Raw genomic sequence first — 15,942 nt, forward strand, 5'->3', positions numbered from 1 at the left:
GGAGGGCCACTGCATGACTCCCTTTCCTTGTCCCAGGAAGCTCATCACCGAAGACTGAGAAAACATATTTTGCAACGGATCGGGTAAGGCAAATGGGGAAGGGGAAAACATACTCTTCAATTCAGGTAGGCCCTTAATCTCCACCTAAAGAGATACCAAGACAGATGTTAACAAAACAACTTCTATGCCAATACACAAGTACCATGTCCTGGAACTACTTTTCAGTTGGCAGGAGCTTATTAGTCAACCATTGCTGTGAACAGCAGTAATCAGAGGAGAAGTGGAGGTACTAATGGTGACTCTGAGTATCATAATGGTCGTACTCATACTACTTCCAGACTGATGTACTGGAAGTACAGAAACAATGATAAACTAGACTCTCTTTAATTAGAGCCACCCTAGCCATGAGGAAATTTCAAATAGATGCATCAACAAAATGATAAACCAGACCATAAACTAACCGTGCTAGTGATTTGGAAATGCCTGTCAAGAAATGTAAGTTCGTGTGTATGCCAGTATATACATATTTAGCTAAGCAGAAAGAAATAAAGCATCGTGGATTTTTGACATCAATCTGTGGGAAGGACAAGTTTCACTTTAACAAGGCTGCTGCAGTTGCAGCTTTGCTCATATGCCCATCAGAGAAAATGGCAATGCTCTGAAAAATCACGTACATGAGCTCTGGAAAAGGTCATGTAAAGGCTGAAGAAGGACAATCTGAATGTAGCTTTGCTGCCAATGCCACTCTCAGCTTATTACACCGATAAAGATCGTTCAAACCAAATCAGCTACTTAGGCCATCAGAGTAAAAGTCACAAAACAGTCTGAACACTGTCGGAACAGATTGACCCACTGAGTTTTCATACAAGTGCTTTCTGTACAGGCTACAAGAAGCAAACCTACCTTGATGATAACCTGGCAAAAAGTCATCAAGTTTCAAGGTCTCTAGACCATATCATACTGCCCCCAGGGTGTCACAAGGAGTAAAAGGGCATAGCCTGTGTAAATCACATACTTGAAAGCCATATTTCTCAACTGTAACTAGCAGGTATCTTTTCCATTGATACAGGACGGCAAAAATACTATAAATTTACAACATACAAATGAGGACTCTTAATCTAATAAAAAATAACAGAATAAAACGCTATCTTACACAGAAGTGCTTTGAACACATCACCTATGACTTCCCAGATGTAGAAAAGCCCTGACACTAGGTAAAATCAGCTGTGTGCGGCCTCTGAGCAGACACCAAAATCTCTCCACCCAGTCCAAAATACCTTACTGAACATTATCAATGTACACAGGTACGCAGAAACTCAAAGTAATCTCCTCAAACCACTTCTACACATGCCAAAATATGCTTTGCTTAATAGGCCTTCAGCAATGGTCTCATTTCAGGCTTCTTGACGATAAGGAACCCTTGCCAATTGCCACAAACTACTGCAATCTTCAAGCATGATCAGGATCTCCAGAGACTCTGCCTAAACCATGGATATATGAGTGATAGCCTATTACTACACCAGTGAGAGTACATGCTGTCCTTAGAAAACATGTTGTCCTTATTCTAGCATAAAGATCACCTTTATGGGTGAGCTGAAAAGATTACAGAAACTTGGAACACCATTAGAGTTTAGGTGTTGGTAGAGTTGATGTGTCACCTAGTCATTTTCCCTCCAAATCAACGCCCTTCTTAAAGGCATATGTTTGATAGTCAATAAGCACCTTGGTTTCAAGGGATAAATTTGGCTTCCAGAAGTGATTCCCCCCATTTCCAGGTCCTTAAAAAACCTGGGGGTTGTGAGCGCTCAGTTTTTCTGAAAACTCATGCTGTTCCTCCCAGGGTAACAATTTGTTGAAGTTCTTACAAGGTAAGGGGTTGGAACAAGAACCAAGCATAGGTGGGTGATTGTTGTCACCACTAATTGAATGGCACTATAACTTAGTTTATATACTCCCTTATAATAAACTTAAGAAAAACATTAATTCCTATAGATTGCAAATTAATCAGGATTTTTCATATTTATACAGACAGTTTGAATGCTATCACAGTATAGGGACCAAAAAATCAGTACAATATCATTCAATTTTGTAGTCAACATTGCTTACCTAAATTTGTCAGGAAAAGAGCAACTTTTTCATACAGCTGTAACAGAGAAGAAACAGTCTCTTAGATATGTGACCAGCTCAAAAATATAGAACTGCTTTCTAGGCAGAATAACTTCTCTTACATGTTAAATCTGACATCCAGATGGTCTCTGTAATGTTCTGATAATGATGACAATAAAGCTATATAGTAATAATGCAATACCGATATAATCAAGCAAGGAATGGTAATATTTTTAAAGCTTATACTCAGCCCTTTTCATCCACAATATATGAGAACAAAAATCACAGAATCACAGAATGGTAGTGGTTGGAAGGCACCTTCAGAGATCATCTAGTCCAACCCCGCTGCCAGAGCAGGTTCACTTTGAGTAGGTTGGACAGGAACGCATCCAGGTGGGCTTTGAATATCTCCAGAGAAGGAGACTCCACCACCTCTCTGGGCAGCCTGTGCCAGTGCTTTGTCACCCTCAAAGTAAAGAAGTTTTTACTCATGTTGAGATGAAATTTCCTGTGTTCCAGTTCATGTCCATTGCCCCTTGGCCTGTCTCTGGGCATGTCGCTGGGCACCAGTGAAAAGAGTCTGGCCCCATCCTCTTGACACCTGCCCTTTAGATATTTATAAGCATTGATGAGATCCCCTCTCAGTCTTCTCTTGTCCAGGCTAAACAGACCCGGATCTCTCAGCCTTTCCTCATAAGAGAGCTGCTCGATTCCCTTGATCATCTTTGTAGCCTCTGCTGGACTCTCTCCAGTAGTTCCCTGTCTTTCTTGAACTGGGGAGCCCAGAACTGGACACAGTACTACAGATGTGGCCTCACCATGGCAGAGCAGAGGGGGAGGATGACCTCCCTCGACCTGCTGGCCACGCTATTTTTAGTGTGCCCCAGGATACTATTGGCCTTCTTGGCGACAAGGGCACAAAATGCCATCACTTTCCCTGTTTTAAATATACAGTGAAAAAGGGTCAGATAACTTTTCCAAAAACACAAAGCAGAACAATAGTTCAATCGAAATTTTTTTTAGTTACTTATGGAACATTTATCTCACAAAAAAAAATCACCCTAGTAAGTGCACGCTTGGTATGTTGGGTATTCTGGGCTTTTTAGTTTTGTTTGGGATTTTTTTGGTGCTGAAAGGCACTGGGGACACAGGGTTGCTTCAGAGAAAGTCTTTAGTAATCCCCACCATCAGACACATTTCTTACTCTGAGCCAGTGACATTCTAAATCCTAAGTGGTACTTTCTGTGCTCAACAGATACCATGCTCTCAGACTGCTAACTTCATAAAGCTTACATAAACTAACTTGGAGGGTTTTCACAATTAGTATTTGCAAATGGTTTTTCAACCTATAAAGTATATCACCACCAACATCAGTATTAGTGTAACTTAATACAATGATTTCCATTTGCTTTAAATGAGTCTGGAGCTTCTTCCTACAAAACACTAAATGTCCTTAACTCTCACTGATGCCTACAGGGATACAAAGCTCCTCATATTTCAGGCTCAAGTACTTACTTATTCCTAAAGTGTGTATCAGCAATGTTTCTTTTCATTTGCAGTTATCCTTATAAATTCTCGCTTCAACTGAGTTAGGTACAATTTACAGATCAAACTGCCTGCTTAAGAACTGAAGTCATCCTGAATTATCTCATCTGTGTTAGCAACCACTTCTAGCTTAGAATAGCTTTTTGCTGTTGTTGGAGTAAACAGTTTTGTTTCAAGTAATGAAAAAGGTGTTTTCTTCTAGGTTTAAAAGCATCTCTTAAGGGCAACTGTAAAAGTGTGAAATGTCTGGGTGGTTTATATCCTGATCCCAGTGGGGAGTGTGCTATCTTATAAATATACATTGCTCTGAAGAAGGGTGTATCAAAACTGTATTTTGTTGCTATTCCTCCTGGAACAGTAAGACTGTGTTAGAGATTCTGTTAACAATATTTGGATCTAATTATCTGCTACTGCAGCTTATCACTACTAGTCCCAAGGGGCCTTGTTTAGCATCATAAGTTGTTCTGTGCTCATATTTTCTGTGGGTGATATCACCGGAATTAACAGGTTTTATTAACCTAGGTAAAGCTAATGATTGTTCCCAGGCTGCAGGATTATCTGGGGGACATTATGCCTGAAGGTCATCTCATTTTGTCATGATGGATGCGTCGGTGTATGTACATTGCTCTCAGAGCATCCAGTCTAGAAGTTACTTTAGTCTAGACCTTTCCCCTGATGCTTAGAGAGGTTGTCACCTCATATCAGAATCACTGGTGGTTTTCCAGGCTTCCTAGCAGTGAATTCCCTACTGTTATAAACATCTTGGTGCATTCTGGTTTATTACTGTAGCTTTGCTTGCTCTCTGGCTACTTTTCCTGAGTCACGGTTTGTAGAGGATTCAACTACCTGAACTGCTCCTGAGGAAATGTTTGTTTTGTGGTTGGGTTTTTTTTGGTTTTTTTTTGTTTTTTTTTTTTCAAAAGAAATCCCATTACTGTCCTTCAGTAAACTACATTAATCCATCATGGGAAGTGAGGGATTATGTTCTTAAGTCCTTCTTTTGAAAAGCTCATGCGGTTTCATATTTTGGAGATCTTTTGTTTCCATGAGCTATATCCACATCTAAGGCTGTGGTGTTTATTTCATGGTAATGAGTATAAGGCTTAAGAAATCCATCTTTGCAGTGCTCTATTTGATGTATTTTAGGAAACAAAACAAAGTTTCTCAAAAGGCACCTTCAAGCCATCTAACATTATTTTAAAAATTTCTCTAAGCTGTAAAACTCTTTGAGAACCAAATAATTTTGTTTGTGCAGTATTTCTTTGTTGCTGCTTCACTGCATATACAATGACTTATACTGAGAGCTTGGAAATGGATGTTGTACTGACATAGCTATATATAGTTTTCTTTTTATTTCTTCTATGCTTATTGTGTGCTCTAGGTGGATTAAAGAAAACCCCCAAAAGCTGCAGACAACAAACAATAAACCAAAAATAACATAAAAGAAGAGAGCCCTTGCTACAAAGTCAGGGAGAATAACAGCTTTCTTCTTTCTGTCCTTTCTCAGCCTATAGTCCCACCTTAGGAAAAAAATAGGAAAGTCCACAGTTCTTGATAGACTGTCCTAATCACCAATCCAGTCTTGCCTAGGCCAAAGGGAGAAGTGAAGTCCTGCAGCAAAGCCTCTTGTAATTTCCTGCTATATCAATGAGGGGCTGTTAAAATCAATCGTTAGATGATGGAAATGCTTGGGTATTGCACAGGAAAGAAAGTAGTCTTCAAGCTAGCACTTGGAAATGTGCAGGCCTGAAATAACATCTCCTACTTCCCCAAGGAAGTAAGTCAGCATACCTCCTGGAGCAAAGCCTAACATGCTTTTTGCAGAAGACACTTGCTGCTGAGTGGGTAGAGATACTCTGGCTTCAGTACCTGGATGGTTTGTAGGTTGATCCCTCCTCCACCTTAAAATGCATTCTTATAACGTCAGTTGACACAAACCTTATAGCAAAAGGCCATATACCTCTTGCCAAAAGCAACTAATAGATGACACATTGCTATCACAGCAATATACAGAAGTACTTGCATCTTGATGGAAGGACGAAACTCATTCCCCAGCTAATCTATGCTATACTGTCTAACTAGGACTGTTACCACATAGAAATTCCATTTTTGTCTATATCCCAAGTCTGGTTCCAAACCAATTCACAAAGATAACCTGACCTCAGCCAGTCAGATCTCTACAATGCACCCTAAGCATGTCTCTGGTGCACCCTGGCAAAGGCCAGAGGCAGCTCATGGAACAAGTCATGTCTGCTCAAGTCTAATAAAGTTTTCAGCCCAAGGGAGTTCTGCATATGGACATGGTGTCTGTATATGCATATCCTTACTGGTAAAATACTGTGAAAACTGAAGCTGGAATTACTGACACTAGTATAAATAAGAATTAAGGCTGGCAACCGTATTTAAAAAATAACATCAAAACACTAACTAAAAAGCAGAATATTAATGAAGTGGGCTGAAACCTGCAAACATATAAAAGGAAAAAAAGAGGCAGAGGATAAACAGGAGTATGGGCATGTCTCCTTAAAATATTTTTTAGAACATTCAAGCACGCATTACATAACGTTTTAGGTTTGGAATTATACTTTACATAAATAGTGAATTATGCCTATAAACAATAACGTCATGTCTGTCTTAGCAAGACACTCCATTCGTGCTGAAAAAGGAACCGAAAGCATTTGGTGGTCTGCAGGCTGTCTACTGATCTGATGGCTCGCAGATAACTTTGGATAAGTTAGTTTTACTCACCACATTCAGTAGCATGATGATGCAAAAGTTGATGCACACTGCAGTCCCTGTAGTTGCAACCTGAGAGTTATTCCTGATTAAAGCCCACTTAAAGGCAGCAAAAGTGCTGACAGTCACAACACGGTAAATAACAATGCCAAAAACAGCAGCAATCACCACACAGATCTAAAGGAAGAAAAAAATCAGAGAGAAGAACCTGAAAACTTTCAATAGAACAGGAGTTAACTCCTCCCTGAAACTGTGGAAACTAAAACAATTAGATACTTGAAAAATGCATCCATTTTAATTCCAGATAAAGGTTTCAACACGAATATTCTTCTTATTGTGAAGTCCTTTTTATTTTCCATAATGCAAAATATCTTTGAAATCATGTTAAAATAATTTTTAGTTTTAAATATTTTCTTCAAAATATACCTCTTCCTTAGCGTTAATGCGGGAAACAGTGTTGCGAGCTCCAGGAACTAGAAAATTTCCGTACATGTATGTTCCCCAATGTGCAAAGGCTAGTCTCAAGCTGACGTCCCAGCTTGATGGTGTCATATTTGGCATGGATTTTGTGCTTTGGTGGACTTCACACTTACAGAAAAAAATGTCTCCATTTGTAAGCACTGCTTCAGCAAGAACCCTGGCAAGCTACCCTGGCAAGCTGTTTCTTGCTACAGGTCTGGAACGATTCTACCTAGGGAAGGTAACAAATTCAATTGCCCTTGTAATTTCTTCTCTGATGAGGCTTTCAGCAAACGTGACAGTTATAACATGAAAGCCCTGCAGCTGAGCCAGGCTGCTAAATCACTTGATGTCCCACATACAACAGTTGAGCACTAAATGACAACTGTTTTCCATTGTGACCAATTTATGCCACAGTTTAGCAAGCCACCTAAAGGACAAACAGTTGGGAATTAGCATGGTTGACTCATCTCATAGAAACTCTGACACAGTACCTGTTAGATAACTTATTAGATAAGGAGGATTAGTTGTCTACTTCTGTCAGTAGAAGACAGATGATTATTTGCAAAAGATGGGTGTATTTCAAGGTTATGCATAGTCAGCGTAAACCTATCAAAACTGAACTATATCTAAGCTAATTGAATGGGCAAAATGATTTTGAAAACACTGAATGCTAACCAAGCTGGTTTCGTATTTCATTAGTTACCAAATTGATTGACATAATCCCAGTGCAGAAGGAAAAAAAAGTGTGTATGAATGTGAAGTATTGTCTCCGGATTCCCTGCATAGTGTTGAGGAGAAGAAGGACCACTTTCCTTTCTCAACAGGGAACCACTGACCTGGTTCAAGCTGTATTGGTAACTACACAATGCTGTGGAATTTTGAAAACTGCTCTAACCTGAAATTTTGGTAAGTATGTATCTCCTTTGCTTAAAGCTGTAATTTTTAAGGAATATTTTTTTGTAAATGGGGGAAAATTCAGAGTTTTTCTAACTCATTGGAAGCCTATGCTATGCAGCAATAAAAAATACCTTCAGTGAAAATAATCGTTGTCCTGTTTCAAGGACTGTTATGGGGACCATTTGTGGTGCATGCAATTCCAAGCAAGGCTACTCTCTGGCACTTTGAGCAAGATCTGTCACTAGGCTAAGAAGATTAATTACTGCCTTTGCAAAGGGTAGGGAGTGACAACTGTCCCCCTTCAAGAAAAAAACATAGGGAAAATATGCAAGATGTTGCAAGTGTAGAACCAATTCTGAGCAGAGACTGCAGTCCTGAGCAGATATAGGTGTCTTCAAGGGCTAAGTCAAACAGCATGTTGGCTCCTCGTGCCCAGTGTTTCTCCATGTTGTCTTTGTCCATCCACCTGACGTACCAGCGCACAATTCATCTCAATAATTTTCTTGCCTTTCTTGCCCAAGACTGCTTTGGACAATTTTGAAGCCATCAGTTTCTTACAAGCCCTCTGCTGTGTTCCCTCCCATCTCATTTAAACACAAAGTTGCTGGGCTAGCTCACCTACCTGGCTCTCTACAGCTCCTGAAGTTATACCCACATATCATCTTCTACCGTCTTGGAAAAGCCCTAGTAAATTCCATGAGGGTCTGAGTTGATGCAAACTGTGTCTTCAAGACCAACCCTACCACTGCTGTTGTCATATAACAGCAAATAGCAGATTCAGTTAAGTTAGTGGATTGGAGCATTTCAGCAGAAGTGCATGCAGCTCTCTGGTAGGAGAGATTTTGCTGCTGCATTTAGTTTTGCACCTTGAAAGAGGGAGAGATGCCTCAATTTAGACAAGGAACATTGGTTTCTCCATTTCAATTGCACTAGGAATATGAACCCTCTTTCCTTATCTCTGCAATATACTAAAAAACTAGGAGATATTAACATCATTAAGCACTCTGGGCACCTTAGTTAAGTTCCCTGTAGAGTCTACAGAGAACAACTGCCTCTTCCATGGCATCTCTCCCTATCACTCTGCACTGCCTACACAGGGAGGCAAAGAAATCAGTGAGTTAATTCAGTCAGCTGAAGTTGGTGCCTAAATGTGATAGCATCACTTTTCCGGCATGTGTATAGCTACATATAGCCTTATGCATATAGCCTTAATAGTACTCCCGAATCTGGATGTTGAAAGAAAGACTTAACCAACTGTGAGACTCGGTGAAGAGTAAACTACTGTAGGACTTTACAGATACTCAGGCGATTAACTGTATACGGATTTTCATCCTTCAGTAAACATGCTAGAGCTTATTTCACTTTCAAGCAGTCATATCCAGTATCTCCATACTCCCTCAGCAGACATAATGTTATTTTGTACTTTTTCAACTGGTAAATAAATAAAAGTTCTCAAACCATAAAAAATATTCCAGATGCAGAAACAATGAGCCTGCTGCATTTGTCTGCAAATGCTTGATAAGGCTCTGGCTTCCCGGATATGGGGTTCATTCGTTCTTTCTTGGAGTACTTGGCTTCAAACTGCGGACGTATTTCCTCCTAAAGAACAGACAGACAATGTTCATGTACAGCACAGGTAGGAAAGTTCTGTAGGAAACTTCAGATCATTTATCAGATCACTGTTATTGTGAATTACATCTTTGAAAAAAAAAAAGAATCATGTCTCATTCTTTCAAATTTTGAAGGCACTTTCTCAATACAGTTAATTTTCAAATTCAAGCAGCAACCTGGTAACATGGTATTAAAAAATTAAGATGTTAAGAGGCATGTATGCTCAGCTGCAATGCCTGTGTAACTAAGTATGTGCTTGAGGGAACCAGCCCTACATTAGCTATATACAAAGGCTAAGCATGTTTCTGTGGAGGTAGGATAACACCTAGCTCTTATTCTACCTTGTTCAAGCTGTTCCTGACACATCAGGGCTGAAGGCTGCTGAGGAGACCATAATCTAGCAAAAGAAACAATGCAAATAGTATTCCTGTGTGCCAGGGACACGCAGAAGGACAGTGTGATGGCACTGAAGCAGGGCACTTGAGAATTGTACCCTGTAGATCGTGCAAGGCCTCTGCCAGCTGAGTCATATACAAGAAATCCTTTCTTCTCTGCAGCTCTCTCTAAGACAAGGTTTGATTACAATCTGCACTATAGGCAAGTCCTTGCCATATCCATCCACCAGTGAATCTAGGTATCTCCTACAATCTCCAGCCAATTCAGATAATGCAAATGCTATTTTCACAGATACATCTCCACACAAAAATGAAACTCTGGCATGAACCTTTGTGCCTGTTTAATGACACTCAGCAATGCTGAGCACAGCTTGGGGGCAGGACGTGAACAGTACTGTATCTGGCTGAGGTTAATGACATAAAGAGAGTGACACTGAAGAGAAAGAAAAAAGTATGCTGTAAATAGCAACAGAAGCCATATTTCAGCTGGGAGTGCCAGGAACTTTGAGCATTTGGTTTCTTGTTGCACACCCAGCCAAGACCCACGTACTCTCCACGTTGCCCACCTTGCACCTCATTTATAAGAAAAGGAAATCCAGATATGCAGGGTTGAAAGAGCAAGAACACATTCAGCCCATGTCCCCAGCCTGGGGGACCTGGACGCTGCAGGGGCAGTGGCATGCCTTCCTTGGGTGAAAAGCTAAAGCGATGAGGAATTCACAAGGCTGCATATCTGAACAGATTGAATTCTCCTTCCCATCATCCTCATTGTTTCATTTCTTTGTCTCTTCATTTAGAATAGAAAAGTGATAGCAAAGTGATAGGAAGTCTTATAACTGTTTCTTTTTTTCAATCTATTGTTGGTAGGAATTAATAAATTTCCCTCTGTAGCAAAACCTTATTTTTCAATTTGACAATGGAAATTAAAGCAAGCAAAAGCTAGACATGGCAGATAATGTTAAGAAAAATAACAATCTTCATTAACAAAAGCTTGTGGCTTAAAGTGGTAATTAGAACTCTTTAATTGATTTCTTTGAAATCGCTAACAAAAGAACTTGACTGATTTTGTCCAGTGATAACTGAATAGAATGTGGAGAGGAAAGCTAATTAGCAGTGATTTTATTAGAAAGCAGCATTTCTAGGAGTGAAATTTTCACCTTATGGAGACAAAATTCTCACTGACATCTCACTGACATGTACAACTTCTGTGATCAAACTCCACAGGATGTGTATTTTTTAATCTACATAAAACAGACCATACTCCTTCCTTCCCACTTCTCAAACATGGATCATTCTAATTCTTTATGCAGAGTAGAAACCATACTGATTTCTGGAGTATCAAATATGGATTAATGTCCACTGCATTAGGCCAGATCTTTCTGCACTAGAGGAGCTACTCTAAATTTCTTTGTGAAATATATCATTTTCTTCCAGGAGGTTTGTGAATCCTTCAACAGGTGAATTTTTGCAGAAGTCCTGTCCTTCCTAGTCCAAGGATATATTGTCCTCTACAGCCCAGATGTAGAAAAGGGATTTGTAAAAGATTGAAAATCTGAACCTTGATCACTGGGACATTGCTATCACAATGATAGCACTCCCAGAATTAAGTCTCCGTGCAAAGCTTGTGGTTTGCAGGTCGTCCTGCTTGCAGCTGAAGGCAATGGCAAAGTGAAGGTGTGGACTTCGAGCTACAGAACAGGGAAATGATCTCAACACTTTTTCACCTGGGACACTTGCTTTCAAAGTTTTGACTGTCTCAGGGGCAAAGTCCTGCAAAGACCTCAGTGCCAATGAAAAAGTGCAGCATTCGATACTCAGGAAGATGAGGCAGTGATCCGTAGAGCTGACCTTAAAGCAAAGACCTGTTTGAGTTGTCCAGTAGGTATGGGCACTGGCAGCTGTAGCATCTTCAGAGAAGATGCCTCTGGGGGGCAATCAGCTCCCACCATTGGGATCCCACTGAAAGCTGAACAAAGGAGGAACCAATGCCTCAAATGCCAATGAGATACTGATGCTCTGATGACTGGTCCCATAAATCTTTGGGAAGCAGCCAATTGAGTTCCTGTTGGCATCTTTAACCTCTAATTTGAGTGAGAAAGGTACCATCTGGCACACTGTTTATGAAAAGGCTGCCACCTCCTGCTGTAGAGACATATAAAACTCCCTCTAGAACTGGGAGAAGGTGCAATGAACAGCTTTGGAGCAGGTACACTTGCCACTGCCCCAGGGCATCTGACTAAGGTCTTGTTGACAGAGCATATTGGAAAAAGCCTGGTGTGAGAATAAAAGACCAGCTGACCATCAGCAGGGAGCAGGTATCCTCTGAAAATTAGACATGCATATGTTTCTGCAGGCCAAACTGAAATAATCTGCCAGTGGGACATAAGCATCTCTAATAAAAAACAATGTTATTTGATAGACATCATAAAATAAACACATCACATTTCTATGAGGATAGTTTCAACCACCAGAAGCTCTTACAGGCTTTCTAACTGGAAGAGGAAAAATCTAGCAACTCTGCTCTCTTCTGTCTTTTCAGTGTTTATTCCAGATAAGGGCTTAGTTGCATAGACACGGTAATGCTCTTCCAAAAAAGGTTAGAAAGCAGAGAGCAAATCTTCCATGGGAAGCTTTCCTCCATGCTCTGCAAGAGGATATGCACTTTCAATAGTAGCAGCAATGTTGCAAGCAGAGTTGTGGGTATGCACACGAAGATGAAAGAGAAACACAATGGTGATTTGTTCTGAATGGGCTTGGAGCTGTTGTGCTCACACCTGAGCAAAAGGCTCTTCCAAGCATTACCACAGCAGCCAGAAATCACTTAGTATTATTCCATGGAAGAAAAAAAAAGGAAAAGCAAAACATCGCTTAAGGACAACTTTACCAGGAAATTCAATATTTGTAAGTTAACCGATCATAAAAAATTCAGGTGGATGGCTTTATAAATCAGCATAAATCCCAAATCCAGGAAGGTTAAATGGTAAAAGGTGCAGATATATTACATCCCAAACTATAAGCATCTGCAAGACAAGACCTACTGGGAAAAATATAAAAAGGGCCTCACACTGTATTTGCTTGTGTATTTTGTTAGATTAAAGGCTCCTTTTCATTCTACGGACACTGAGCTGTAATCCTGACTTGGAAATCGCATTTTGGTACATCCGTCTTCTGCCTTAGCTGTCAGCATCAGCAGCAGTGGCTTTTTTGCAACTAGCCATGAGTGTACAAGATCACTGCAGTTCAATCCTGATCAATATCTGAACCTCAGGCAGGACTATCTCAGTGTGGCCTCTCTCTGCGACTCGTCAGCATTGGGAAGAGAAAAGAAGAGCGGGCTAATAAACTCAGGAGACTTAAATCAGTATTAGAGTATTTTCTAAACATATGAAAAAAGTCCTGAAGTATCACCAAGACTTGACAGCATATGTGCACAAATAATGATGTTCCCGTTGCTATAAAGAAACCAATTTCCAGTTGTGTAAGTTATCTCATTTTATGTTCTTGGATTATTTTCTTAGTCATTAAGCATTAAAAAAAAAAAAGCTACCAGCAAATGAGCAATTGTACTGTTTCATGGCCTCATTGAGCTACATTGCTTCATACAGACAAAAATCCCATAACTCAGAAGTCTGTTTCTCTGCTGGCAAGATTAATGAAAAGGGAATTCTTCCACAGAGGCAGCAATATAGAAGTTCAACTGCATTGAGACCACTACAGCAGCCTCTTACAGTCCCTCCAAGAGCTTCAGGACAGTCTCTAGAGAAGGAGGAGAGTAGACTCTGTGGATACCTGTACGTCTAAATCCCACCTGAGGAGCACTTTTTCTACCACGCCCACTGAATCTTGCTTTTCTCCTGCATAATAAAACCTTCTAGCTCCATTTAGACCTCAGCTCTCAGTCCAAAGAGCATGCTAGTTCTTTCTGGTAACCATCACAGAACAAGGTTAAGGCTACTTTTCATTGTTGAGTTTCCTTCCTAAGGAGATTTCCTCTACTGACAGAGTTGGTTCATCTCCCTCAGTCTCTCCACAGCACTGTATACTTAGGTAACCAGCACCTGAACATTCAGAAGCTGGCACAAGCCTCACAAGGCTTTCTCTCCATCAGTATTCTTAGCAGCTATCTGAAAGAATAGCTAAAAGCCCATTTGCCAAAATCCATGGTACTCTGGGCTGTCAAGAATTTCCTTGGATTCAAAAGCAAAATTTGTTAGCTTCGCCCAAAGTGCATTTTTTTCCTGAAATCTCCCACAATGACAGCCAATGATATGTTGAAATTAATTTAGATTTACAAAGGTGTAAAAAGAGAGGACAGTTTGGCCTGGGGAAAGTTTCTTCACATTCCAGAGGAAACTTCTGAGGAGAAAAATGCTTATTTTCTAGTTTAAGAAGATTTGAAGAATGAATTGAAAATAAATCCAAAAGAAAAACATGCTTACATTTTTAAATAAATCTTTTTGTGTTAAAGATCAAGGAGTACATTTTTTTTTTATACAAACCTCTTCTTCTTCCCAGTCTATCAAGTCCCAGTCATAAGCAATTACTGCTCGCCTTCTTTTCCAAAACTCCAGAAAAACAGTTGCTGGAGCAAACAGAAAAAAAACACAAAATTATTTTTAAGTCAAGAAAATGTTAACTACTATCGCAGAACTGTTGAATGAAGCTGTTACATTATTTTCATTTCTTTGCATAAATGGGTTCCTTTGAACAGCAAATCATGCTGATGATCAAAACTGCTTTCAAAATGCATTGCTTTCTAAGGATTACTTTGCTTATTTCGAGTATGATTGAGGCTTTACAGATTTCATTTAGTGCTAAATGAGAATGTTTAATTGCTAACCAACCAAGGGAGGACTCTCAAAGAATAAAATTGTTCCTGTGAGTCATCATTACTAGATATAGCAGATTTTTGACACAGCTAAAGGTTTCTTGGGGCCATTTTAGATAAAGCAGTAACTTTCCTTCTTTGAAGACCATTTACAATACACAGTAACTGGAACCCAAAGGAAGCACATTCCAGTGCATGTGCAAATCTGTAGAGTACCGCTGAGGAAATTGGAACTTCTGTCTTACACCTTTCTAATCCAGGCAATTTCTTTTACACTACATGAGTGTGTGTATGTGGTGTGGCATTAACAGCTGACAATTAAACATTCTGTGCTGTACAGCCCTTATTGAGAGAGTTCAAGATAGTATAATATGCCTGTACATGACTGTGCTTCCATTTTGTGATGGAAAGAGCAATCAACAAAGCACTCAGTCATAAAATCATACGTTCATATTCTGGAGATTAACACTGCCTGTTTATGGTTACAGCTTTTAAAATTTGTTTTGTTAAAAGAATGTAGAAGCTGCCTAAAGCTAACACAAATCAGCGGAAAGGCTTCCTCTCCCACTGTGAAGTTTGGCTCTTCCCTTTATTGCTCACTGAAAAGCATCAGGCTGATAATCACAGAGAACATAAACCTCTTTGTTCGTGAGCTAGCACAGTATCAGCTGTAACAGTATCACAATAGCCTGGCAATATGTTCCACATCCAGTCCTAAAAGGATCTCCTTAATGGACTATCTGCCCTATTGCAGCATATTGATTACAATGTGACATGATACTAAACATGGGCATAAGTTTGGTGAAAGTGAATTTTTAGCCAGTAAGATTATATTTTAATGTATTAGTCAATGCAGCTAAGATATGCTTAGAAAACAAACACTTTGAGCAAATCAGGTAAGATATCAAAAGCATGTTTAAGGAGGCAGCTACTTGGTTTGAAGGCATTTTCATGTATCATGTCATCCTTTTTCTGAAAGCTGGAGTTATGTTACACCAGGTAACCGGCTGCTTTGATTTAATCTAATAAAGAAAGTCATTTCAATCTCCTGAGCCTAATGTGTCTATGACTTTTTGTAATATTTGCAGTATGATCGGCTGGGATCAGCAAAACTAGTAAGTGCTAATGAGGCTCCGCTAACCACCACATTGTTCATTCCTTGACTTGTCTTCTGGTGGAGCTGCTTCTCTCCTATCAGCTCATAGTGAATTATTTTGTACAGGCTAAACAAGTAGCCCTGCACTTTTTAGAGACCTGAGAGAAACAAGCCTGATTGATTACTACCACTCTGTTTTCATCCCAAAAAGCAGCTGGAAGCAGGACTCGAGTGGGCGTATGAGTCCACAGGCATGAACCTCTCAG

At 39.9% G+C, this 15,942-nt stretch overlaps 1 protein-coding gene across 1 annotated transcript in view; it reads right to left on the reverse strand.

Annotated features, from left to right (window-relative positions):
* ANO4 (anoctamin 4) overlaps positions 1-15,942 on the reverse strand; it is a 123,818-nt gene that overhangs the window by 19,919 nt on the left and 87,957 nt on the right. The window contains exons 14-17 of the mRNA XM_009894415.1: positions 14,252-14,334; positions 9,205-9,345; positions 6,400-6,564; positions 2,107-2,143 (exon numbers count right to left, since the gene is read on the reverse strand). Of these exons, the coding sequence (XP_009892717.1) occupies positions 2,107-2,143; positions 6,400-6,564; positions 9,205-9,345; positions 14,252-14,334 (426 nt within the window). The remainder of the gene's footprint in view (positions 1-2,106; positions 2,144-6,399; positions 6,565-9,204; positions 9,346-14,251; positions 14,335-15,942) is intronic.

Source organism: Charadrius vociferus, unplaced genomic scaffold (assembly GCF_000708025.1).
Source record: "Charadrius vociferus isolate BGI_N301 unplaced genomic scaffold, ASM70802v2 scaffold871, whole genome shotgun sequence".
Taxonomy (NCBI): domain Eukaryota; kingdom Metazoa; phylum Chordata; class Aves; order Charadriiformes; family Charadriidae; genus Charadrius; species Charadrius vociferus.